The sequence below is a fragment of the Cherax quadricarinatus genome, chromosome 6 (assembly GCF_038502225.1).
Source record: "Cherax quadricarinatus isolate ZL_2023a chromosome 6, ASM3850222v1, whole genome shotgun sequence".
Taxonomy (NCBI): Eukaryota; Metazoa; Arthropoda; class Malacostraca; order Decapoda; family Parastacidae; genus Cherax; species Cherax quadricarinatus.
In genome coordinates this window covers 49,795,708-49,821,172 of record NC_091297.1, presented here as the reverse complement: position 1 = coordinate 49,821,172, position 25,465 = coordinate 49,795,708, and the positions used below count along the sequence as shown (strand labels likewise).

Genomic DNA, 25,465 nt, shown 5'->3' with positions numbered 1-25,465 from the left:
TTAATGTATGGTCAGGAGTAAATAAATGAGATAAAACGAATAAATGAAAGAGAGAAGGAATGAGTGCATGAGAGAGGACAGGTGCCGAGTTACGTAAGCAAACCAGGCGAAGGTAAGTTTTGTAAACAAACCAGGCCAAGGTAAGTTTTGTAAACAAACCAGGCAAAGGTAAGTTTTGTAAACAAACAAAGTGTACACGTCTGGTTTGTGTACAAGTTACATTGTGTACAAGTTGTCTCTAAATTGATACGGTAGAATAAATAAAGAAGAACACTCCCATTCTCATGTAACATCATTTTGAGAAGAAATGACGCTCTGAGTGAAGGCAATGGAAATAAGTCACTCTGACTGACTTTTTTGGGTTATCCTAGGTTCTCTACACATATGCTATTATGTATGATAATCTATGTAACTGTATTTGTGTATACCTGGCATACATACATACGAAAGGAATAATTTTCTACAGTTACCCCCGGTAACACATTTTCTCTTATGTTAGATTCAATTCAAGTTTATTCCCTATAAGGGTTACAATGTGGGGTTTACAGGTTTTGTGTATTGTGTGGTTTACATGTTATAAAATACTAATTACAGAGGGGGCCACTAGGACACCTAGCATGGCTAGGCATTTCGGGCAGACTTAGATTAATTCTTAACATTAAATCCTTACAGATTATGGTATTAAGGCTAAGTGACTACATCATAATTTGTGAGTTTAGCAATGTGAATGCTTTTGTTATGGCACAATACAAAGTGTCTATATTGGAGTATCATAGGCAAACTTATGACTAGTTAGGATTCATTATTTTAAGATTAAGATTAGTATTTCTGGGTTTATAGTCAGTGGGTGAGTGAGTGTAATTGTGAACCACCAGGTGGTTATCATGTAGTTAGTTGCCGGGGTGTATCAGGGAGATAAGATGTTTTCTAACTGTAGTTTTGAAAGCGATGAATGTGTCTGCAGTTCTAGAGTTTTCAGGTAGGGTGTTCCAGATTTTAGGTCTTTTGAAATACATTGAATTTTTGTAAAGGTTTAGTCAAACACGGGGAATGTCATAGAGATGTTTGTGTCTGGTGTTATGCCTGTGGATCCTGTCACAACTATCAAGAAAGCATTTTAGGTCAAGGTTAATATTGGAATTTAAGGTCCTGTAGATATAGATTGCACAGTAGTAAGTGTGGATGTTCCGAACAGGGAGTAAGTTTAGATCTATGAAGAGTGGGTGGGGGGGTGTTGCCAGGGATGGGATTTAGTGATTATTCTTACTGCGGCTTTTTGATGGGTTATTATTGGCTTTAGGTGTGTTGCTGCAGTTGAACCCCAAGCACAGATAGCATAAGTGAGGTATGGATATACAAGTGAATATATAAGTGAATATATAAGTGGATATATAAGTGAATGGTATAGTGAGAGAAGGGCAGTTTGCGGCACGTAGTATCGTATCTAGGAGAGGATTAGAGAAAATGTTATTCTTGGCGTCACTTGTACAAGTTATCTGGCTACCACATCTCATATTTATGTTTATTTATTCTATTGTGGGGTGTGTTTATCATCATTATATGTTATGTATCATGTTTATTATATAATTTTGAAAAAAATATCATGGATGGATTAATGAAAATGTGCATATTAACGTAATACACGACATTTAAATGAGACTCGGTGATTATTATTATCATTACTAATATGACGTCTGGAGACCTAAGACACTCTTACTGATTTTAATGTGTACCTGCACGCCAGCACAGTGTGTAAGTTTATTTAGGTACAGGTAAACGTAAGTATAATTATCAGAGTATATATAAAATATGAAATAACTTTTAAAAACACTTGAAATTTTGGAGTTTCCAGACAAAATGGAGAGACTTAGAGCTTACGGATCCCACAGAGAATGTAAACAAACCAGGTGGGGCGCGGTGACCATATTAGAAAGTCAGGTGGGGGGAGCCGTATAGCGAGTTTTGGTCATAATTTGAAATGACCGTATTAGTGGAACGCCGTAAAGCAAAACGCTGTAAAGCGGGGCCCTACTGTACTCTACAATGAATAAAATATGCCATTATACAGCAAGTGAAGGTGGCCACAACTGTTCCCTGTTTGTTGTGGGAAACACTGCCATCTAGAGATGGCCTTTTGAAGCCATCTGTTATTATAATTGCTATTATGTAGTACATTATTATTATTATACATGTATTATTATTATACATATTATATTATTATTATTGTATTATTATTATTATTATTATTGTTGAGGTGGTTTGGTCATTTAGAGAGAATGGATCAAAGTAGAATGACATGGAAAGCATATAAATATATAGGGGAAGGAAGGAGGGGTAGGGGTCGTCCTCAAAAGGGTTGGAAAGAGGGGGGTAAAGGAGGTTTTGTGGGCGAGGGGCTTGGACTTCCAGCAAGCGTGCATGAGCGTGTTAGATAGGAGTGAATAGAGACGAATGATACTTGGGACCTGACGATCTGTTGGAGTGTGAGCAGGGTAATATTTAGTGAAGGGATTCAGGGAAACCGGTTATTTTCATATAGTCGGACTTGAGTCCTGGAAATGGGAAGTACAATGCCTACACTTTAAAGGAGGGGTTTGGGATATTGGCAGTTTGGAGGGATATGTTGTGTATCTTTATACATATATGCTTCTAAACTGTTGTATTCTGAGCACCTCTGCAAAAGCAGTGATAATGTGTGAGTGTGGTGAAAGTGTTGAATGATGATGAAAGTATTTTCTTTTTTGGGGATTTTCTTTCTTTTTTGGGTCACCCTGCCTCGGTGGAGATGGCCGACTTGTTGAAAAAAAAAAAAAAATATATATAATATATGCACTGTAATAACTGTATTCCTTTGTACTTCACTGTATCATGTTCAAATTAATAATAAATAAATAAATATAAATAAATAAATATATATTATTATTATACATATTATTATTATTACAATATAAAAAATTTGTAATTTTTATTCACACAAAAAATATAAGATTTACTGTTATGCCTTATTGCAATAATCGTATAAATAATGTCAACCCATTCATGACTGCATATTGGAATGGACAATGACGTCACTTGTTTACTCTTGAACATAGTCAAGCAAACGAGCATTTCTCCCTCGTTGAGCTTAATTTCAAGGTACTTTTCATCGTGAAAGCAATCAAAATCATATCTATTTCAGTAATATATCTTCCATTCTATCAAATGAGACCAAAAAATGAGAATACAACCATAAAAACCATACGAAAATACCGCTAAGGGGTGGCTAATTGCTGAGAAGTGAACTCCATTATTTATGCTCTGATAGTGGTCAGAATTTAGCAATTTTGCCAATTTCACACAAATTTCAAAAGATGCCAATTTCCGAATAGGGTCCAGAATAAACAAGAGACATTCCTGGCACTAAAATAACATTTCCTCTGTTTATTAGTCACATCCCCACGCCCTTCTTACATTCTTTTGCTTTCCACTCTGAATTTTTATTCTCACAAAAAAATAGAAGATTTACTGTTATGCAGACTACTGCATTAGTGTAGAAATGGTACAAATAATATCAGCGCACTTGTGAAAGAATATTAGACTCGCCAGTTGATGTGTATTGGACACATAGTATGATTTGTTTACTTTTGAACTTTGGCAAAAATCGAACATTTCTGCTACTTTGAGCTCAATTTCAAGGTACTTTTTATTATAAAACCAGTCAAAATCATCTCAATTTCTGTAATATGTCTTCCATTCTATAAAATGAGACCAGGAAAACTAGAATACAACCATAAATACCATACAAAAATACAGTGCAAAGCCACTGTTTTAAACCAAAAACACAAAGTTTTTTTTTCTCTTTACCCACTGTGTGCTGCAGGATTTTTTTATACTGTGCACACTGACCACATAAACCCATTCTTTCATATGTAGGCCTACCAGCTTTCTCTTGCTAGATTTGAAGGCGCTAGAATTTAGGTGTACTAGTATGTCAATAACTCTGGTATGCAAGCTGTACTAGTATGTCAGAAACCCTGAAAGGGTTAAATATCATATACAGGTCAGCCATCACTAATCCGGCATCAATGGGACCTGTAGTGTGCTGGATTAGTGAGTTTGCCAGATTACAGAGTGGTTAGGTTAAAGTACACTTAATTAATCTATTAACAGAGACTCTTTCTGCTAAATTTTCCTGTTTCATCACTGCTTTCTCCTCCATTGGCTTGCTGTTGTGGATTTACAACCATCTGCACAATTTCTGAGTGAGCATAATAATGAAATTTGAAATTATGCTAGCCAAAATTAGTGCCGGATTACTGATGGAACCGGGAAAACTGATTGCCGGATTAATGATGGCCGACCTGTATTCAGTTCGGGACGGGGAGACAGGGCTACCTACACTAGACCTCCTACAAATAAGTACTACTCACCTCTTGTCCTACATTAAGACTACAAATATTTTAAGATAAGTAATGAATGTACTGTGTATGTAGTTCTATTACTAACTTAAAATAAGTTAGAGTAAAAGTGTCGTCTGGCATTTATAAGCATTTATAAGTGGGAAAAAATGGTGTTCTGCTTTTTGGCAATGTCTGTTTTCCAGCGGTATCCTGGAACCTAACCTGCCGTACATGTGGGGTCCTACTGTATACTCTGTAGTTTACATTTTTTTTTTTTTTTTGACAAACCGGCTCTATCCCATGAAGGCAGTGCGACCAAAATGAAAAACAAACATTTCTCTTTTTAAATTTAATAATGTATAGGGAAAAGGGAGTACCAGCCCCTTGCTCCCAGCATTTTAGTCACCTCTTATGACACTCATGGCTTAGGGAGGAAGAATTCTGTTCCACTTCCCCATGGAGATAAGAGGAAATAAACAAGAACTAGTAAGAAAGAAGAAAACCCAGAAGGGTGTGTATATAAATACTTGTACATACATGTACTCACCTAATTGGGTGAGTACATGTGTAATGTGACCTTAGAGTAAGTAGAAGTAGCAAGACGTACCCAAAATCTTGCATATTTACGAGACAGAAAAAAGACACCAGCAATCCTACCATCGTGTAAAACAATTACAGGTTTTTGTTTCACACTCACCTGGCAGGATGGTAGTACCTTCCTGGGCAGTTGCTGTCTACCAACTTACTACCTAGGGTGTAGTTTACATGTAGTAAAATATTGTTAAGCAAAGAAAGACACTAACATGCCTGAGCATTTCGGGCAGACTAATCCTAATGCATACAAACTACTTCAAACTAAATACAGGTTATGAAGTGGTGAATTTTAATTATACATTAACCCTTAAAAAAGGCTTAAATGGTCCAAACGTATATATACGCTCACTCGCGCAGCGCCACGATTTAAAAAAAAAAAATAGAAAAAGAGCACATTTTTTAAGTTTCAGAATAAAAAAAAATTAGGGTCAGTACTTACAGAATATGAGGCAGAGAAGTTGGCACTGGATGCTCATGTGACGGCAACATGGAGTCCTGTCGCTTGCAGAAGTGTTGCCGATATACCTTTTTTTCTATTTTCATATTATTTTATATAATTTTTATGTTGTGATAATTACAATTTAAAGTAGTTCTTGTCATTTCATAACCAATCTTTGTTTTGACATTAGTGCTAGGTACTGAAATTGTACTCAAACTGTCACAAACACATTGACAGATTGACATTTACACCTGCCTTGGAGGAGGAGGAAGAAGAGGAAGAGGAGGAGGAGGAGGAGGAGGAGGAGGAGGAGGAGGAGGAGGAGGAGGAGGAGGAGGGGGAGGGGGAGGAGGGGGAGGAGGAGGAGGGGGAGGGGGAGGAGGGGGAGGAGGGGAGGAGGAGGGGGAGGAGGAGGGGGAGGAGGGGGAGGAGGAGGGGAGGAGGAGGGGGAGGAGGAGGGGGAGGAGGAGGGGGAGGAGGAGGGGGAGGGGGAGGGGGGAGGGGGGGAGGGGGAGGAGGGGGGGAGGGGGAGGGGGAGGGGGAGGGGGGAGGAGGGGGAGGAGGGGGAGGAGGAGGGGGAGGAGGAGGGGGAGGAGGAGGGGGAGGGGGAGGAGGGGAAGTGGGGAGGGGGAGGAGGAGGAGGGGAAGTAGGGAGGGGGAGGTGGGGAGGTGGAGGGGGAGGAGGAGGGGAGGAGGGGGAGGAGGGGGAAGAGGAGGGGGAGGAGGAGGGGGAGGGGGAGGGGGAGGGGGAGGGGGAGGAGAGGGAGGAGGGGGAGGAGGAGGGGGAGGTGGGGAGGGGGAGGTGGGGAGGGGGAGGGGGAGGAGGGGAGGGGGAGGGGGAGGAGGGGGAGGAGGAGGGGGAGGAGGGGGAGGAGGAGGGGGAGGAGGAGGGGGAGGGGGAGGAGGGGGAGGGGGAGGAGGGGAAGTGGGGAGGGGGAGGAGGAGGAGGGGAAGTGGGGAGGGGGAGGTGGGGAGGTGGAGGGGGAGGAGGAGGGGAGGAGGGGGAGGAGGAGGGGAGGAGGGGGGAGGAGGAGGGGGAGGAGGAGGGGGAGAAGGAGGGGAAGGAGGAGGGAGAGGAGGAGGGGGAGGAGGAGGGGGGAGGAGGAGGGGGAGGAGGAGGGGGAGAAGGGGGAGGAGAAGGGGGAGGTGGAGGGGGAGGAGGGGGAGGGGGAGGAGGAGGGGGAGGAGGAGGGGGGGAGGGGGAGGAGGAGGGGGAGGAGGAGGGGGAGGAGGAGGGGGGAGGAGGGGGGAGGAGGAGGGGGGAGGAGGAGGGGGGAGGAGGAGGGGAGGAGGGGGAGGAGGAGGGGGAGGAGGAGGGGGAGGAGTAGGGAGAGGAGGCGGGGGAGCAGGATGGGGAGGAGGAGGGAGAGGAGGTGGGGGAGGAGGGGGAGGAGGAGGGGGAGGAGGTGGGGGAGGAGTAGGGAGAGGAGGCGGGGGAGCAGGATGGGGAGGAGGAGGGAGAGGAGGTGGGGGAGGAGGATGGTGATGATGGTGATACATAATAATAATAATAGGTAATAATAAGTTCCCTTCCAGCATGAAAAACGAAGTCCACCCCTGACAGTGACATGATAAGATGAGATAACATCTGATAAGAGCTGACATTTGATGAGCATACACGAGGGTGGGGGAGGGTGCAGCTGATAAGAAAAGATTAGAGGTGACATTTGATGAGCATTGCCCTCCCTTTGTTTTCACTGGTACACCAACATTTCTGTCTGTCTATTTGTCTGCTCTAGCTGGGGCTCAATTTAACTGGTACAGGTCCTCCATCACAAATCCGGCATCACTGTGACCTGTAGTGTGCCGGATTACTGAGTTTGCCGGATTACAGAGTGGTTAGGTTAGAATACACTTAATATAATTAACCAACTTGACTTACACAGTTCATTGAACATCGACAAAAATCGAACATTTCCGCTACTTTGAGCTCAATTTCAAGATACTTTTCGTCATGAAAGCAATCAAAATCATGTCTATTTCTGTAATATATCTTCCATTCTATCAAATGAGTCCAAAAAAATGAGAATACAACCATAAAAACCATACGAAAATATACTGCAAAGAGGCGGCTAATGGCTGAGAAATTAACGCCCTTATTTATCGTCCGTCTTTTTTATTTTTGTTGTACGTTAAGAAGCATCTTTCCATCATACATTGCCCAAGTTTCAATGAGATAGCCCAACAAACAACCGAGAAAAAAAAATATTTACCAAAAATCATGTATGGCAAGCCCAAGCCAGGTAATGGAAATAAGTCACTTTGTCTGACTTTCCTGTGTTATCCTAGGTTCTCTATACATACACTGCTATGTATGATAATCTATGTAACTGTATTTGTGTATACCTGAATAAACTTACTTATTTACTTACTTCTAATCTGTCGACTGAGTACAAGAAATCACCCATTCACATGTTTCAACTACTCAATAAAGTGGTCAGAAGTTGGCAATTTGACCGATTTCACACAAATTTTAACAGATGCCAATTTCAAAATAGGATCCAGAATAAACAATGCAGACATTCCTGGCACTAAAATAACATTTTCTCTGTTCATTAGTCACGGCTACAGGCCCCTCTCATATTACTCTTGCTTACCATTTGGAATTTTTATTCACAAAAAAAAAAAAAAATAGAAGATTTACTGTTATGCAGACTGCTGCATTATTGTAATAATTGTATAAATAATGTCAAACCATTCTTGACTCCGTACTGGAATTTGGACTGGTAGGTGGACAGGTATTGGACAGCGAAGTCATTTGTTTACTCTTGAGCTTCGCTAAAGAATAGAACATTTTCGTTACTGTGAGTGCAATTTCAAGGTACTTTTCATCAAGAAAGCAATCAAAATCATATCTATTTCTGTAATATATCTTTCATTCTATCAAATGAGACCGAAAAAATGAGAATATAACCATAACAACCACGCAAAAATATACTGCTAAGCGGCTGCTAATGGCTGAGAAGTGAACTCCGCTATTTATGGTCTGATTTCTTTCATTTTTGGTGTACGTGAAGAAGTATCTTTCCATCATACATTGCCCAAGTTTGAATAAGATAACCCAACAAACAACTGAGAAAATAATAATAATAATAATAATAATAATAATAATAATAATAATAATATCTATTTACTACACATACATGTACAAGGTATACAGGCCTAGCTGACATCAGTGACATTCTACTGTATAGAAAGCCGCTTGTTATGCAGAGTATTTCAAGAAAATTAGGTCAGTGTCCCAGGATAACACCCACACTAGTCGGCTAACACCCAGGTACCCATTTACTGATGGGTAAACATAGACAACAGGTGTAAAGAAACACGCATAATGTTTCTAGCCTGGCTGGGAATCGAATATTTACCAAAAATCATATATGGCTAACCCAAGCCAGGTACTAAAAATAAGCCACGTTGATTTTTTTTGGGTTATCCTAGGTTCTCTACACATATGCTGCTATGTGTGATAATCTATATAGGTAGTAGGTTGGTAGACAGCAACCACCCAGGGAAGTACTACCGTCCTGCCAAATGACTGTGAAACAAAAACCTGTAACTGTTTTGCATGATGGTAGGATTGCTGGTTTCTTTTTCTGTCTCATAAACACGCTAGATAACAGGGATATCTTGCTTCTCCTACTTACACTTTGGTCACACTTCACAGACACGCACATGCATATATATATATATACATACATCTAGGTTTTTCTCCTTTTTCTAAATAGCTCTTGTTCTTTTTTATTTCTTCTATTGTCCATGGGGAAGTGGAAAAGAATCTTTCCTCCGTAAGCCATGCGTGTCGTATGAGGCGACTAAAATGCCGGGAGCAATGGGCTAGTAACCCCTTCTCCTGTATACATTTACTAAAAAAGAGAAGAAGAAAAACTTTATAAAACTGGGATGCTTAAATGTGCGTGGATGTAGTGCGGATGACAAGAAACAGATGATTGCTGATGTTATGAATGAAAAGAAGTTGGATGTCCTGGCTCTAAGCGAAACAAAGCTGAAGGGGGTAGGAGAGTTTCAGTGGGGGGAAATAAATGGGATTAAATCTGGAGTATCTGAGAGAGTTAGAGCAAAGGAAGGGGTAGCAGTAATGTTAAATGATCAGTTATGGAAGGAGAAAAGAGAATATGAATGTGTAAATTCAAGAATTATGTGGATTAAAGTAAAGGTTGGATGCGAGAAGTGGGTCATAATAAGCGTGTATGCACCTGGAGAAGAGAGGAATGCAGAGGAGAGAGAGAGATTTTGGGAGATGTTAAGTGAATGTATAGGAGCCTTTGAACCAAGTGAGAGAGTAATTGTGGTAGGGGACCTGAATGCTAAAGTAGGAGAAACTTTTAGAGAGGGTGTGGTAGGTAAGTTTGGGGTGCCAGGTGTAAATGATAATGGGAGCCCTTTGATTGAACTTTGTATAGAAAGGGGTTTAGTTATAGGTAATACATATTTTAAGAAAAAGAGGATAAATAAGTATACACGATATGATGTAGGGCGAAATGACAGTAGTTTGTTGGATTATGTATTGGTAGATAAAAGACTGTTGAGTAGACTTCAGGATGTACATGTTTATAGAGGGGCCACAGATATATCAGATCACTTTCTAGTTGTAGCTACACTGAGAGTAAAAGGTAGATGGGATACAAGGAGAATAGAAGCATCAGGGAAGAGAGAGGTGAAGGTTTATAAACTAAAAGAGGAGGCAGTTAGGGGAAGATATAAACAGCTATTGGAGGATAGATGGGCTAATGAGAGCATAGGCAATGGGGTCGAAGAGGTATGGGGTAGGTTTAAAAATGTAGTGTTAGAGTGTTCAGCAGAAGTTTGTGGTTACAGGAAAGTGGGTGCAGGAGGGAAGAGGAGCGATTGGTGGAATGATGATGTAAAGAGCGTAGTAAGGGAGAAAAAGTTAGCATATGAGAAGTTTTTACAAAGTAGAAGTGATGCAAGGAGGGAAGAGTATATGGAGAAAAAGAGAGAGGTTAAGAGAGTGGTGAAGCAATGTAAAAAGAGAGCAAATGAGAGAGTGGGTGAGATGTTATCAACAAATTTTGTTGAAAATAAGAAAAAGTTTTGGAGTGAGATTAACAAGTTAAGAAAGTCTAGAGAACAAATGGATTTGTCAGTTAAAAATAGGAGAGGAGAGTTATTAAATGGAGAGTTAGAGGTATTGGGAAGATGGAGGGAATATTTTGAGGAATTGTTAAATGTTGATGAAGATAGGGAAGCTGTGATTTCGTGTATAGGGCAAGGAGGAATAACATCTTGTAGGAGTGAGGAAGAGCCAGTTGTGAGTGTGGGGGAAGTTCGTGAGGCAGTATGTAAAATGAAAGGGGGTAAGGCAGCCGGGATTGATGGGATAAAGATAGAAATGTTAAAAGCAGGTGGGGATATAGTTTTGGAGTGGTTGGTGCAATTATTTAATAAATGTATGGAAGAGGGTAAGGTACCTAGGGATTGGCAGAGAGCATGCATAGTTCCTTTGTATAAAGGCAAAGGGGATAAAAGAGAGTGCAAAAATTATAGGGGGATAAATCTGTTGAGTGTACCTGGTAAAGTGTATGGTAGAGTTATAATTGAAAGAATTAAGAGTAAGACGGAGAATAGGATAGCAGATGAACAAGGAGGCTTTAGGAAAGGTAGGGGGTGTGTGGACCAGGTGTTTACAGTGAAACATATAAGTGAACAGTATTTAGATAAGGCTAAAGAGGTCTTTGTTTCATTTATGGATTTGGAAAAGGAGTATGACAGGGTGGATAGGGGGGCAATGTGGCAGATGTTGCAAGTGTATGGTGTAGGAGGTAGGTTACTGAAAGCAGTGAAGAGTTTTTACGAGGATAGTGAGGCTCAAGTTAGAGTATGTAGGAAAGAGGGAAATTTTTTCCCAGTAAAAGTAGGCCTTAGACAAGGATGTGTGATGTCACCGTGGTTGTTTAATATATTTATAGATGGGGTTGTAAGAGAAGTAAATGCGAGGGTCTTGGCAAGAGGCGTGGAGTTAAAAGATAAAGAATCACACACAAAGTGGGAGTTGTCACAGCTGCTCTTTGCTGATGACACTGTGCTCTTGGGAGATTCTGAAGAGAAGCTGCAGAGATTGGTGGATGAATTTGGTAGGGTGTGCAAAAGAAGAAAATTAAAGGTGAATACAGGAAAGAGTAAGGTTATGAGGATAACAAAAAGATTAGGTGATGAAAGATTGAATATCAGATTGGAGGGAGAGAGTATGGAGGAGGTGAATGTATTCAGATATTTGGGAGTGGACGTGTCAGTGGATGGGTCTATGAAAGATGGGTGAATCATAGAATTGATGAGGGAAAAAGAGTGAGTGGTGCACTTAGGAGTCTGTGGAGACAAAGAACTTTGTCCTTGGAGGCAAAGAGGGGAATGTATGAGAGTATAGTTTTACCAACGCTCTTATATGGGTGTGAAGCGTGGGTGATGAATGTTGCAGCGAGGAGAAGGCTGGAGGCAGTGGAGATGTCATGTCTGAGGGCAATGTGTGGTGTGAATATAATGCAGAGAATTCGTAGTTTGGAAGTTAGGAGGAGGTGCGGGATTACCAAAACTGTTGTCCAGAGGGCTGAGGAAGGGTTGTTGAGGTGGTTCGGACATGTAGAGAGAATGGAGCGAAACAGAATGACTTCAAGAGTGTATCAGTCTGTAGTGGAAGGAAGGCGGGGTAGGGGTCGGCCTAGGAAGGGTTGGAGGGAGGGGGTAAAGGAGGTTTTGTGTGCGAGGGGCTTGGACTTCCAGCAGGCATGCGTGAGCGTGTTTGATAGGAGTGAATGGAGACAAATGGTTTTTAATACTTGACGTGCTGTTGGAGTGTGAGCAAAGTAACATTTATGAAGGGATTCAGGGAAACCGGCAGGCCGGACTTGAGTCCTGGAGATGGGAAGTACAGTGCCTGCACTCTGAAGGAGGGGTGTTAATGTTGCAGTTTAAAAACTGTAGTGTAAAGCACCCTTCTGGCAAGACAGTGATGGAGTGAATGATGGTGAAAGTTTTTCTTTTTCGGGCCACCCTGCCTTGGTGGGAAGCGGCCAGTGTGATAATAATAATAAAAAAAAAACTTTTGTTTCAGGTTTATGGTGCAGTACGAGTGTATATCACAGTTAGCCCTGTGCTACACTCTGTTTTCTCTAATATAAACCCCAAGACAGGGATAGGAGAATGGTATTGGTATACCATATCCTCTTCATACCTCCGTCGAACTGCTCGGTGTTATGCCAAATATTATTCATTCTGGAGTATTTAACATGTTTTATGTTATTTATATTGTTTCTTATGTCATATTAGATCAATTGTGATAGGCAAATAAGCTGTAATGTTGATATTAGCGTAATAAACCATATTCTCCTGCTTGATGAGACTGAGTTCATGACAACCGACAGTGGCTTCAAAGCCACCTTATCTTTAATGGATAATGTACTGTGTAGGTGCTTTACATAATGAGAAGCATTTCTTTTATTCATTGGAACCATGGCTAGGGCTAAAAGTAAGCAGGTTAAAACAATAAATGGAGAAAAAGAAATTGGAATGACTTATGCATCAAGTAGTGCCACCAAACAGTACCAGCAGGTTGGTGTGGCGACCCTGGAAATTTGAAATTATGCTAGCCAAAATTAATGCCGAATAACGGAAGGAACCGAATAACTGATTGCCGGATTTGCAATGGCGGCCCTGTACTCCCACAAGGTACTAAGTGGTCCCAGATTTTTTAATACTGCACACACCGAGTGTTAAGACCCATTCTATGCTGACCAGGCATCTCAGGCCAATCATGCCAAATTTGGATGCAGGAAAATTAAAACGTGTATATATATATATATATATATATATATGTTTGGGGTGCTACGCATAAGAACGTATATATACGTTTGGATGTTGAGGGGTTAATACAAAAAGAGGGGTGGCAATAAAAGAAGAAAAAGAAATCAGATGTGACAGCAGAGTGAAGGTGCAGAGTGTAGTTACTGTACATGGTTGCCAGGAAGTGATCAAGAGGTGAGGAATAAAAAAATATAAGATAACTTCCCAGGGCACAAGTGGAGTACACTAGGCCGAGTGTGGTCAGCTAGGGAGGACGGTGCCAGGTGTATGATAAACTCTGTGTGTGGTGAAGACTTCTACGGAACAGAGAGAGGACATCATCATCTCACTATATGTGGTGGTAGATGTGTAGGGTCACAGAGCAAATCCCTGGCCTGCCTTAAAGCTTGCCAAAATTGTCCAAGTGCAAAGAATTATTTTGATGGGTACATGTGTGCAGGATTACTCTTGTGTATGTGCGAACAGGATGAACTAGCATAATGCAAGCACATTACATACTCACCAGATTTTCAGGGACCAAGGGAGCCATACGTAGACAGACACAGTATACCTAGGAGGGAGCCACAGGCAAACAGACAGACACAGTATACCTAGGAGGGAGCCACAGGCAGACATACAGATACAGTATATCTGGTAAGGAATAGGCAATGTCAGGTTTCATTTGATTCAGGGTTAGGAAACTTTGTCACTATACTGTTAGGACAGTCTTTGGGAGTCATTATCACATTAGGAAAAACCCTGTGAATATGAAAGGCAAGGGAGTCATCTGAGAAAAACATACACCCATGCCAACACATACACATGGGTAAACAGGCAAATACTTTTACAAGCATATACTACATGTACCCATACACATGCATGCACATGCACACATGCATGCGCATGCACTCACTCATGAGATCAGGAGGGAGTGAATCTGGGGTGGCAAGTTAAGAACTGGGGCCAGGATTTGAGAACTGACCCCCTGTACCCTTAAATAGGTGAAAACATAAACACACATTACCATCCTAAATATAATTAGTATCACTCACCATTAATTTATTCATGTTTGAGTTTTAACAAAATATCTAACACTGTTACAATATCATCTATTTATTTGTTAGAACAATGTTTTGCTCAAAAGAGCTTACCTCATGTCCATATCACACTGTGTAAAAACTCTATGCACATAAAGGGCCCCAAAATATGGAATTCATTACCAGAAGATATTAAAGTAACCCAGTCTGAAAATCAATTTAAGACTCTTCTCATAAGTCACTTAATCACCCTAGACTAAATGCTAAATACTCAGTACACATTTACTCACCTATGTACTCCCACATCATAACTGAAACAATCACATTGAACCTTTTATCCATTGTTGACAGGAATATAATTGAATCATTGTTTTCACAAAAAGCATTTTAGAATAAAAATACTGTATATCTTTGTATTATACAAATTTTGATTCATTTATAATTAATATTCTACTGTACAACTATGAAATAATTACTATCCTACTGTACAACTATGATATACTCCTTAGTGTTAAGTAGTCTGTAAGCCAATAATGTTAAGTTGGCACATAATGCCTAGGCATAATAGAGGCTCTCTTTGTATTACAACCCACTATTGTAAATACAAAATCTCAATGTACTGTTTGCAAAGACATAAAATAAATAAAAAAATTAATAAATAAATTTTGTTAATATTAGGCAGTTCGGGTGAGATATAAGCGACTATTGGCAGAAAGGTGGGCTAGTGCAAAGATGAGTAGTGGGGGGGTTGAAGAGGGTTGGAATAGTTTTAAAAATGCAGTATTAGAATGTGGGGCAGAAGTTTGTGGTTATAGGAGGGTGGGGGCAGGAGGAAAGAGGAGTGATTGGTGGAATGATGAAGTAAAGGGTGTGATAAAAGAGAAAAAGGTAGCTTATGAGAGGTTTTTACAAAGCAGAAGTGTTATAAGAAGAGCAGAGTATATGGAGAGTAAAAGAAAGGTAAAGAGAGTGGTGAGAGAGTGCAAAAGGAGAGCAGATGATAGAGTGGGAGAGGCACTGTCAAGAAATTTTAATGAAAATAAGAAAAAATTTTGGAGTGAGTTAAACAAGTTAAGAAAGCCTAGGGAAAATATGGATTTGTCAGTTAAAAACAGAGTAGGGGAGTTAATAGATGGGGAGATGGAGGTATTGGGTAGATGGCGAGAATATTTTGAGGAACTTTTAAATGTTAAGGAAGAAACAGAGGCAGTAATTTCATGCACTGGTCAGGGAGGTATACCATCTTTTAGGAGTGAAGAAGAGCAGAATGTAAGTGTGGGGGAGGTTCGTGAGGCATTACGTAAAATGAAAGGGGGTAAAGCAGCTGGAACTGATGGGATCATGACAGAAATGTTAAAAGCAGGGGGGAATATAGTGTTGGAGTGGTTGGTACTTTTGTTTAATAAATGTATGAAAGAGGGGAAGGTACCTAGGGATTGGCAGAGAGCATGTATAGTCCCTTTATATAAAGGGAAAAGGGACAAAAGAGACTGTAAAAATTATAGAGGAATAAGCTTACTGAGTATACCAGGAAAAGTGTACGGTAGGGTTATAATTGAAAGAATTAGAGGTAAGACAGAATGTAGGATTGCGGATGAGCAAGGAGGTTTTAGAGTGGGTAGGGGATGTGTAGATCAGGTGTTTACATTGAAGCATATATGTGAACAGTATTTAGATAAAGATAGGGAAGTTTTTATTGCATTTATGGATTTAGAAAAGGCATATGATAGAGTGGATAGAGGAGCAACGTGGCAGATGTTGCAAGTATATGGAATAGGTGGTAAGTTATTAAATGCTGTAAAGAGTTTTTATGAGGATAGTGAGGCTCAGGTTAGGGTGTGTAGAAGAGAGGGAGACTACTTCCTGGTAAAAGTAGGTCTTAGACAGGGATGTGTAATGTCACCATGGTTGTTTAATATATTTATAGATGGGGTTGTAAAGGAAGTAAATGCTAGGGTGTTTGGGAGAGGGGTGGGATTAAATTATGGGGAATCAAATTCAAAATGGGAATTGACACAGTTAATTTTTGCTGATGATACTGTGCTTATGGGAGATTCTAAAGAAAAATTGCAAAGGTTAGTGGATGAGTTTGGGAATGTGTGTAAAGGTAGAAAGTTGAAAGTGAACATAGAAAAGAGTAAGGTGATGAGGGTGTCAAATGATTTAGATAAAGAAAAATTGGATATCAAATTGGGGAGGAGGAGTATGGAAGAAGTGAATGTTTTCAGATACTTGGGAGTTGACGTGTCGGTGGATGGATTTATGAAGGATGAGGTTAATCATAGAATTGATGAGGGAAAAAAGGTGAGTGGTGCGTTGAGGTATATGTGGAGTCAAAAAACGTTATCTATGGAGGCAAAGAAGGGAATGTATGAAAGTATAGTAGTACCAACACTCTTATATGGGTGTGAAGCTTGGGTGGTAAATGCAGCAGCGAGGAGACGGTTGGAGGCAGTGGAGATGTCCTGTTTAAGGGCAATGTGTGGTGTAAATATTATGCAGAAAATTCGGAGTGTGGAAATTAGGAGAAGGTGTGGAGTTAATAAAAGTATTAGTCAGAGGGCAGAAGAGGGGTTGTTGAGGTGGTTTGGTCATTTAGAGAGAATGGATCAAAGTAGAATGACATGGAAAGCATATAAATCTATAGGGGAAGGAAGGCGGGGTAGGGGTCGTCCTCGAAAGGGTTGGAGAGAGGGGGTAAAGGAGGTTTTGTGGGTAAGGGGCTTGGACTTCCAGCAAGCGTGCGTGAGCGTGTTAGATAGGAGTGAATGGAGACGAATGGTACTTGGGACCTGACGATCTGTTGGAGTGTGAGCAGGGTAATATTTAGTGAAGGGATTCAGGGAAACCGGTTATTTTCATATAGTCGGACTTGAGTCCTGGAAATGGGAAGTACAATGCCTGCACTTTAAAGGAGGGGTTTGGGATATTGGCAGTTTGGAGGGATATGTTGTGTATCTTTATATGTGTATGCTTCTAGACTGTTGTATTCTGAGCACCTCTGCAAAAACAGTGATAATGTGTGAGTGTGGTGAAAGTGTTGAATGATGATGAAAGTATTTTCTTTTTGGGTATTTTCTTTCTTTTTTGGGTCACCCTGCTTCGGTGGGAGACGGCCGACTTGTTGAAAAAAAAAAAAAAAAAAATTAGATAAAGTTTTCCTTGAGCAAAATCTTGTTCTGCTCTAAGTGTCTGTGTTACCCATCCTGTCAAAACTCTGCCTTCCATCAAGGTCTGCACTCGCTGCCTTTCTGTCCTCCCCTATTACTACCTCAATTAACCTATTTCAGAGCTGTAAATAATACCCATTAATTTAAGGAAATAAATTAATTTCACATGACTACCATCAAATAAGCTATAGCATTAGTAAAAATAATAAAAGCCAAGATATCTGTGGATAGACCAGTTCCTTCAGAAATTACTCTACATATCAATCAACTCTATGAATATTACTCATACTGTATGCTGAAAAAATATAACTAATTTACAAATTAAAATGTTTTTTCTTTACTGCACTAGACCAATAACCACTCTCAGATGGAATTTAACCTTTTGACTGTTTTGGTCGTATATATACGTTTTACGAGCCAGTGTTTCGGATGTACATATACTCAATAATTCTAGCGGCTTCAAATCAAGCAGGAGAAAGATGGCAGGCCCACATGTGAGAGAATGGGTCTGTGTGGTCAGTGTGCACCACATAAAAAGAACCTGCAGCACGCAGTGCATAATGAGAAAAAAAAAACTGACCGTTTTTTTGGATTAAAATGCCGACTTTGAGGTGTATTTTAGTATAGTATTCATCATTGTATTCTTGTTTTCATGGTCTCACGTGATAAAATGGAAAACATATTGCAGAAATAGAGATGATTTTGATTAGTTTCATGATGAAAATAATCTTGAAATTGAGCTCAAAGTAGCGGAAATGTTCGATTTTTACCAATGTACAAGAATAAGCAAATCACACCACACGTCCAATACACGTCAACTGGGGAGTCTAATATTCTTTCACTGATATTATTTATACCATTTTTACAATAATGCAGTAGTCTGCAGAACAGTAAATTTTCTATTTTTTGTATGAATAAAATATCAAAACAGAAAGCAATAGTAATAGTAATATGTTATTTTAGTGCCAAGAATGTCTACATTGTTTATTCTGGACCCTATTTTGAAACTGGCATCTTTTTTAATTTGCGTGAAATTGGCCAAATTGCCAATTTCTGACCACTTTATTGGGTAGTTCAAATCGGTAAATGGGCAGTTTCTTGTACCCAATTGATAGAAAAAAATGGAGTTCCAAAAAAATAATTATGAGTTTGGTCAACTGGAACAACGGAATTGACTAAAAACAGGGCTCAAAGTCAGCGAAATCGCCAATGCATATGTCGCTGAGACTAACTTCGTGGGAGCGTAATTCCGTGAGTTTTCGACCAAATTTCGTACTTTTGGAGTCATTACCATTGGAAAAAGATTCTTTTCATTTCATAAGAAAAAATAATTTTTTTTCCCAAAAATTTTGCGATATAGAATGACAGTTTCAGAAAGGGGCTTGCAGCAGTCAAAGGGTTAAGACATGCTACTACAATATGTTTCTCTTAAATTCTCCCTACCTGATGTTGTGCTTCCCTTGACAAAGCACGAAGAAGACCTCCCAGAGCAGTGCCAGTACCAATAATAACTGGTACTAGCACTGCAGTCATCCCTGCCATTTGTGGTGAGATCATAAAAATGGAAACACCACAACCCACTATCTGAGGAGAAAAAATACAGATTACAGTATTTGCTCAAATGTAGTATTGAATATTAACAATAACAAGTTTGAAATATGTGAGGGTAATTTGCTTTAGGAAATATGGCAGTCCTGTAATGGAAACGTAGGATAATGGTGCTCCTGTAGAGATGACTGACACTAAACCTATTTACAGAAATGTAACTACATACAGCAGGGCCTCATTTATATGGCAAGTTAGGTTCCAGGCTACCACCAGAAAGTGGACATCGCCGGAAAGCAGAACGCCATTGTTTTCTACTTATAAATGCATATAAATGCCAGATAACAAGTTTACGCATATATTTACTCTTTCAGGGTTTCGGCCGTACTAGTACGGCTTATGCACCAGGGTTTTTGATGTACTAGTACGCCTAAATTCTACCGTCCTCAAATCTAATGAGAGAAAGCTGGTAGGCCTACATATGAAAGACTGGGTCTATGTGGTCAGTGTGCATGGTATAAAAAAAAATCCTGCAGCACACAGTGCATAATGAGAAAAAAAACTTTGACTGTGTTTTTGGATTAAAACAGCAATTTTGCACTGTATTTTCCTATGGTATTTATTGTTGTATTCTAGTTTTCCTGGTCTCTTTTTATAGAATGGAAGACATACTACAGAAATTGAGATGATTTTGACTGGTTTTACAATGAGAAGTACCTTGAAATTGAGCTCAAAGTAGCAGAAATGTTCGATTTTTACCAAAGTTCAAAAGTAAACAAATCATGCTATGCGTCCAATACACGTCAACTGGTGAGTCTAATATTTTTTCACAAGTGCGCTGATATTATTTATACCATTTCTAGACTTATGCAGTAGTCTGCATAACTGTAAATCTTCTATTTTTTTGTGAGAATAAATATTCAAAGTGGAAAGCAAAAGAATGTAAGAGGGGCATGGGGACGTGACTAATGAACAGAGAAAATGTTATTTTAGTGCCAGGAATGTCTTTCTTGTTTATTCTGGACCCTATTTGGAAATTGGCATCTTTTGAAATTTGTGTGAAATTGGCAAAATAGCTAAATTCTGACCACTGTATTGGATAGTTGAAATCGGTAAATGGGTGGTTTCTTGTACTCATTTGATAGAAAAAAATGGGGTTCTAACGAAATAGTCATGATTCTTGCCGACTAGTACATTGGAATTGGCTGAAAATAGGGCTCAAAGTGGGAAAAATCGCTGATGCGTAAACATCGTCGAGACCGCTAACTTCGCGAGAGCATAATTCCCTAAGTTTTCCATCAAATGTCATACTTTTGGTGTCATTATGATCAGGAAAAGATTCTCTATCTTTTCATAAGAAAAAATAATTTTTTTTTTTTTTTGAAATTTGGCCGACCCTGAGAACAAGTCTCTGAGAGGGCCTGTCGACCCTGAAAGGGTTAAGTTAGCAATAGAACTAGGCATTAAAAAACAATGAAAAGTAAAATACACACCCAGTACACCCATTATTTACCTCAAAATATTTGTAGTCTTAATGTAGGGCAAAAGGTGAGTACTGTGGAACCTCTACTTGCGAGTTTAATCCGTTCCATGACCTTGCTCGCAACTGGATTTGCTTGTTTGCAGAGTCAATTTTCCTTATTTAAATTAATTGAAATGCAATTAATCCATTCCAGTGGAATTCTGTATTTCAATAATTTCGCAAATATCAACTTATTTATCTATCTCACTTCATCTAGTATGACATAATAAACAATATCAATAACATAGAAACCTGATATATACTCTAAAATTAATAAAATAATTAATTCAAGTAGTGGTATTGGAGGTGTCGGCAGCGGATGAAAGTTTGCCTGGAGACAGGACAAAATACTTCTTGAATAATTTCACTAATATCATCTATATGGCTTATTTATCTATCACAGCCCATCTAATATGACATAACAAACAATATAAACAACATAGAAACATGATACATACTCTAAAATGAATAAAATATGTCATTATATATGTAGCAGCGGCAGCCAACGAGAGTTTGTCTGGAGACAGGACAAAATACTCCTTGAATATTTCGCTATCATCAACTCTATGGCTTATTTATCTATCACAGTTCATCTAATATGAAATATTAAACAACATAAATAACATAGAAACCTGATATATACTCTAGAATGAATAAAATATGTCATTATGTAACAGGGGGAGGTGGCCACAACCGCTCCCTCTTTGTTGTGGTAAACACTGCCATCTAGTGACGGCCTTTTGAAGCTGTCTACTATAATTATTATTATTATTATTATTATTATTTCTTTTTTGGGTCACCCTGCCTCGGTGGGAGACGGCCGACTTGTTAAAAAAAAAAAAAAAAAAAAAAAACGTTATTATTCTAGGTAGTAGGTTGGTAGACAGCAACCACCCAGGGAGGTACTACCGTCCTGCCAAGTGAGTGTAAAACGGAAGCCTGTACGTAATTGTTTTACACGATGGTAAGATTGCTGGTGTCTTTTTTTTCTGTCTCATACACATGCAAGATTTCAGGAACGTCTTGCTACTTCTACTTACACTTAGGTCACACTACACACACATGTACAAGCATATATATATACATAACCCCTGTGGTTTTCCTTCTATTTTCTTTCTAGTTCTTGTTCTTATTTATTTCCTCTTATCTCCATGGGAAAGTGGAACAGAATTCTTCCTCCGTAAGCCATGCGTGTTGTAGGAGGCAACTAAAATGTCAGAAGCAAGGGGCTAGTAACCCCTTCTCCTGTATATATTACTAAATGTAAAAGGAGAAACCTTCATTTTTCCTTTTGGGCCACCCCACCTCGGTGGGATATAGCCGGTGTGTTGAAAGAAGTACATTATTATTATATATGTCTTATTTTTATATGTATTATATTATTATTATTATTGTTGTATTATATTATTATTATTGTTGTATTATATTATTATACTATTATTATATGTACAGTAGGGCCCCGCTTTATGGCGTTTCGCCTTAGGTGTTCTGCTAATACGGCAATGTCAAATTATGACCGAAATTTGCTATACGGCAAGCGGTCTTTCAAATACAGCACACCCCACCCAGTTTGTTAACATTCTTCGTGACCACATCTATTATGTCAGGAAACTTTCCAAAATTTCAAATGTTTTAAAGTTACTGCATATTTTATATGTATGTACTCTGATAATTATACTTATGTGTACCTGTACCTAAATATACTTGCACACTGTGCTGGTGAGGAGGTACACATTAAAATCGCTAAGTCTCTCTACTCATGACACCAATACTACGTAATAATAATCACTCTTGGGCACATTAAATGTCTTATTTTACTTTAATATAGGCATTTTCATTAATCCATCTATGATATTTTCCTCAAAATTATATATGAAACCTGTTACATAGCATATAAACCTGATACACACACTCACAGAATAAAAACTGATGTAAATATGAGATTTGTTTACAAAGCGGCTGTGTAGGTAGTGTCAGAAGAATTACGTTTTCTCTAGCCAAACTAGGGAGTAACTGTAGAAAAATATACTTTTTGTATGCCTTCACTCTATATATATCAATTCATGATCCTTGTGGGTTTAGTGCATTTTATTGTGATAATAATAATAATAATAATAATAATAATAATAATAATAATAATAATAATAATAATAATAATAATAATATCTTCATTCACTCTAAAAATGGTGTGCTGCTGTTTGTTTATCCTGTACTAACTTGTACAACCTGTACACAATGTAATAGTAGTATTTGTATTGTGAGGTAATTATTAATATAAAAAAAAATATTGAGGTAAATGTTTTACAAACTCTTACAAACGTACGTGAATGAACTAAAAGTACACACATATTAATACGTATTTATTTTGCCTGACCAAGTGATTGCCCAATACCTGTTCAGTTTGTATTCTTACATTGTCTGAACTCTGTATCTCGTTCTCTCTCTCAGGTTGTTCTCCTCAGGTTGTTCTTCAACTCTATATATCCTTGGTTAGGCCTCATTTAGACTATGCTGCTCAGTTCTGGTCACCGTATTACAGAATGGATATAAATGCTCTGGAAAACGTACAAAGGAGGATGACAAAGATGATCCCATGTATCAGAAATCTTCCCTATGAGGATAGACTGAAGGCCCTGAATCTGCACTCTCTCGAAAGGCGTAGAATTAGGGGGGATATGATTGAGGTGCATAAATGGAAAACAGGAATAAATAAAGGGGATGTAAATAGTGTGCTGAAAATTTCCAGCCAAGACAGGACTCGCAGCAATGGTTTCAAGTTGGAAAAATTCAGATTCAGGAAGGATATAGGAAAGCACTGGTTTGGTAATAGAGTTGTGGATGAGTGGAACAAACTCCCGAGTACAGTTACTGAGGCTAAAACGTTGTGTAGTTTTAAAAATAGGTTAGATAAATACATGAGTGGGTGTGGGTGGGTGTAAGTTGGACCTGACTAGCTTGTGCTGCTGGGTCTGGTACAGTGCTCCATCCTTGAGTGGGGATGACCGGACTGGGTGGGTCATTGGGATAATCCGGGGGGTGGGTCATTGGTCTAATCCGGGGATGGGACATGGACCTGCTCCGCATGGGTCAGTAGGCCTATTGCAGTGTTCCTTCTTGCTTTTGTTCTTGGCTCTCACTGACGATGGCGTCTAAGCGTAGCTGTGATAAAAAGAGGAGTTGTAAGACTCTTGCTTTAAGTGCCAAGTTAGAGGATGATGGTGTGCCATTCTGATTTTATTCAATAAACACCCTGCCACTCACCTCTCACACATTAACATTAATATTTTAAGGTAAGTAATAAGTGTACTATGTGTGTATCTTACCTTTTATTGTGTTTTTAATGTCTATTTCTATTGCTAACTTAATATAAGTTAGTGTAAACTTGTTGTCTGGCATTTATATGTATTTATAAATGGAAAAAATGGCGTTCTGCCTTCCGGCGATGTCTGCTTTCTGGTGACAGCCTGGAACCTAACCTGCCTTATAAGTGGGGCCCTACTGTATTATTATTATACATATTATTATTATTATTATTATTATTATTATTATTATTATTATTATTATTATTATTATTACAATATAAATACAGTAATTTGTAATTTTTATTCACACAAAAAATATAAGATTTACTGTTATACCTTATTGCAATAATTGTATAAATAATGTCAACCCACTACTGCATATTGGAATGGACAGTGACGTCATTTGTTTACTCTTGAACATAAACAAAACAATTGAATATTTCTCCTACGTCAAGCTCAATTTCATGGTACTTTTCGTCATGAAAGCAATCAAAATCATATCTATTTCTGTAATATATTTTGCATTCTATCAAATGAGACCAAAAAAACGAGAATACAACCATAAAAACCATACGAAAATACCGCTAAGGGGTGGCTAATTGCTGAGAAGTGAACTCCATTATTTATGGTCCAATTTCTTTCATTTTTGATGTATGTTAAGAAGCATCTTTCCATCATACATTGCCCAAGTTTCAATAAGATAGTCCAACAAACAAATGAGATACAATTCCCTAGATCAAGAGCAAGAGTGCCTCACCAGTGTCAAGGAACCTGCCTTGAGGTCTGCTCGCTTATGGAAATTTTGCTCGTGTATGGAAGCAAAAAATCTACCCATCAACTGCTCATATTTGGAAAAACTCGCACGTGGATGAGCTCGCAAGTAGAGGTTCCACTGTAGTATTTATTGTAAGTCAGGTGTGGTAGGTATGGTAGCCCTCGTGGGCACCCCACCCACATATAATATGCTACAACATTTAAACTGCCCTAGAGTGATAAAATGCATATACAGTACACTCATTACTTACCTTAAAATATTTGTAGTCTTAATGGTGTTAATGTAGGGTGAGAGGTGAAAAGTATTTATTTGTAGACAGTCCGGTGTGGGAGATATGTTAGCCCTCCTGGCCACACCACCCACACATAATATACTATGACATTTAACGCGCCCCAGAGCGATAAAATGCATATACAGTGGACCCTCGGGTACCAGCGGCATTGGCTAATGTCAAAATCGGATAGCGGCACATTTCTGCATCAAAATATTGGCTCGGCTAATGCCCAAGAACTTGGTTAAGGACATTCGTCCTGAAAGTGTTCACGAGGCCTGACCCCATGTACAGTTAGTGTGCCATTGTTTACAAGCCAGGGAAGACAATTCCACGCATACATGCAATATATTTTGTATTATTCCATTGTTTTTAGTGCTTGTAACTGCTAAATAAGCCACAATGGGCCCAAAGAAAGCTTCTATTGCCAGACCTGTGGTAAAGAAGGAAAGAAGCACAATAGAATTCAAGACAAAACTCATAGCAAAGTACCAAAGTGGAGGAGGAAGAGAGAGGGAAGAATGTGCCTTCTGCAGTGATTCGGTGATTCTACGATATATACGATACTAAAGCAACAGGTATCGATAAAGGTTTGAGTGCCAGCCAGCGATAAAGT

The 25,465-nt window shown here is 39.2% G+C and overlaps 1 protein-coding gene across 6 annotated transcripts in view; it reads right to left on the bottom strand.

Moving 5' to 3' along the window:
* LOC128694479 (mitochondrial potassium channel ATP-binding subunit) overlaps positions 1 to 25,465 on the bottom strand; it is a 348,027-nt gene that overhangs the window by 157,039 nt on the left and 165,523 nt on the right. For 5 of the 6 annotated variants that reach the window (XM_070081553.1, XM_070081574.1, XM_070081568.1 and 2 more), the window contains one exon: positions 18,878 to 19,018. The exons of the other annotated variant lie outside the window; for it this stretch is intronic. In XM_070081553.1, the coding sequence (XP_069937654.1) occupies positions 18,878 to 19,018 (141 nt within the window). The remainder of the gene's footprint in view (positions 1 to 18,877; positions 19,019 to 25,465) is intronic. 6 annotated transcript variants of the gene reach the window in all.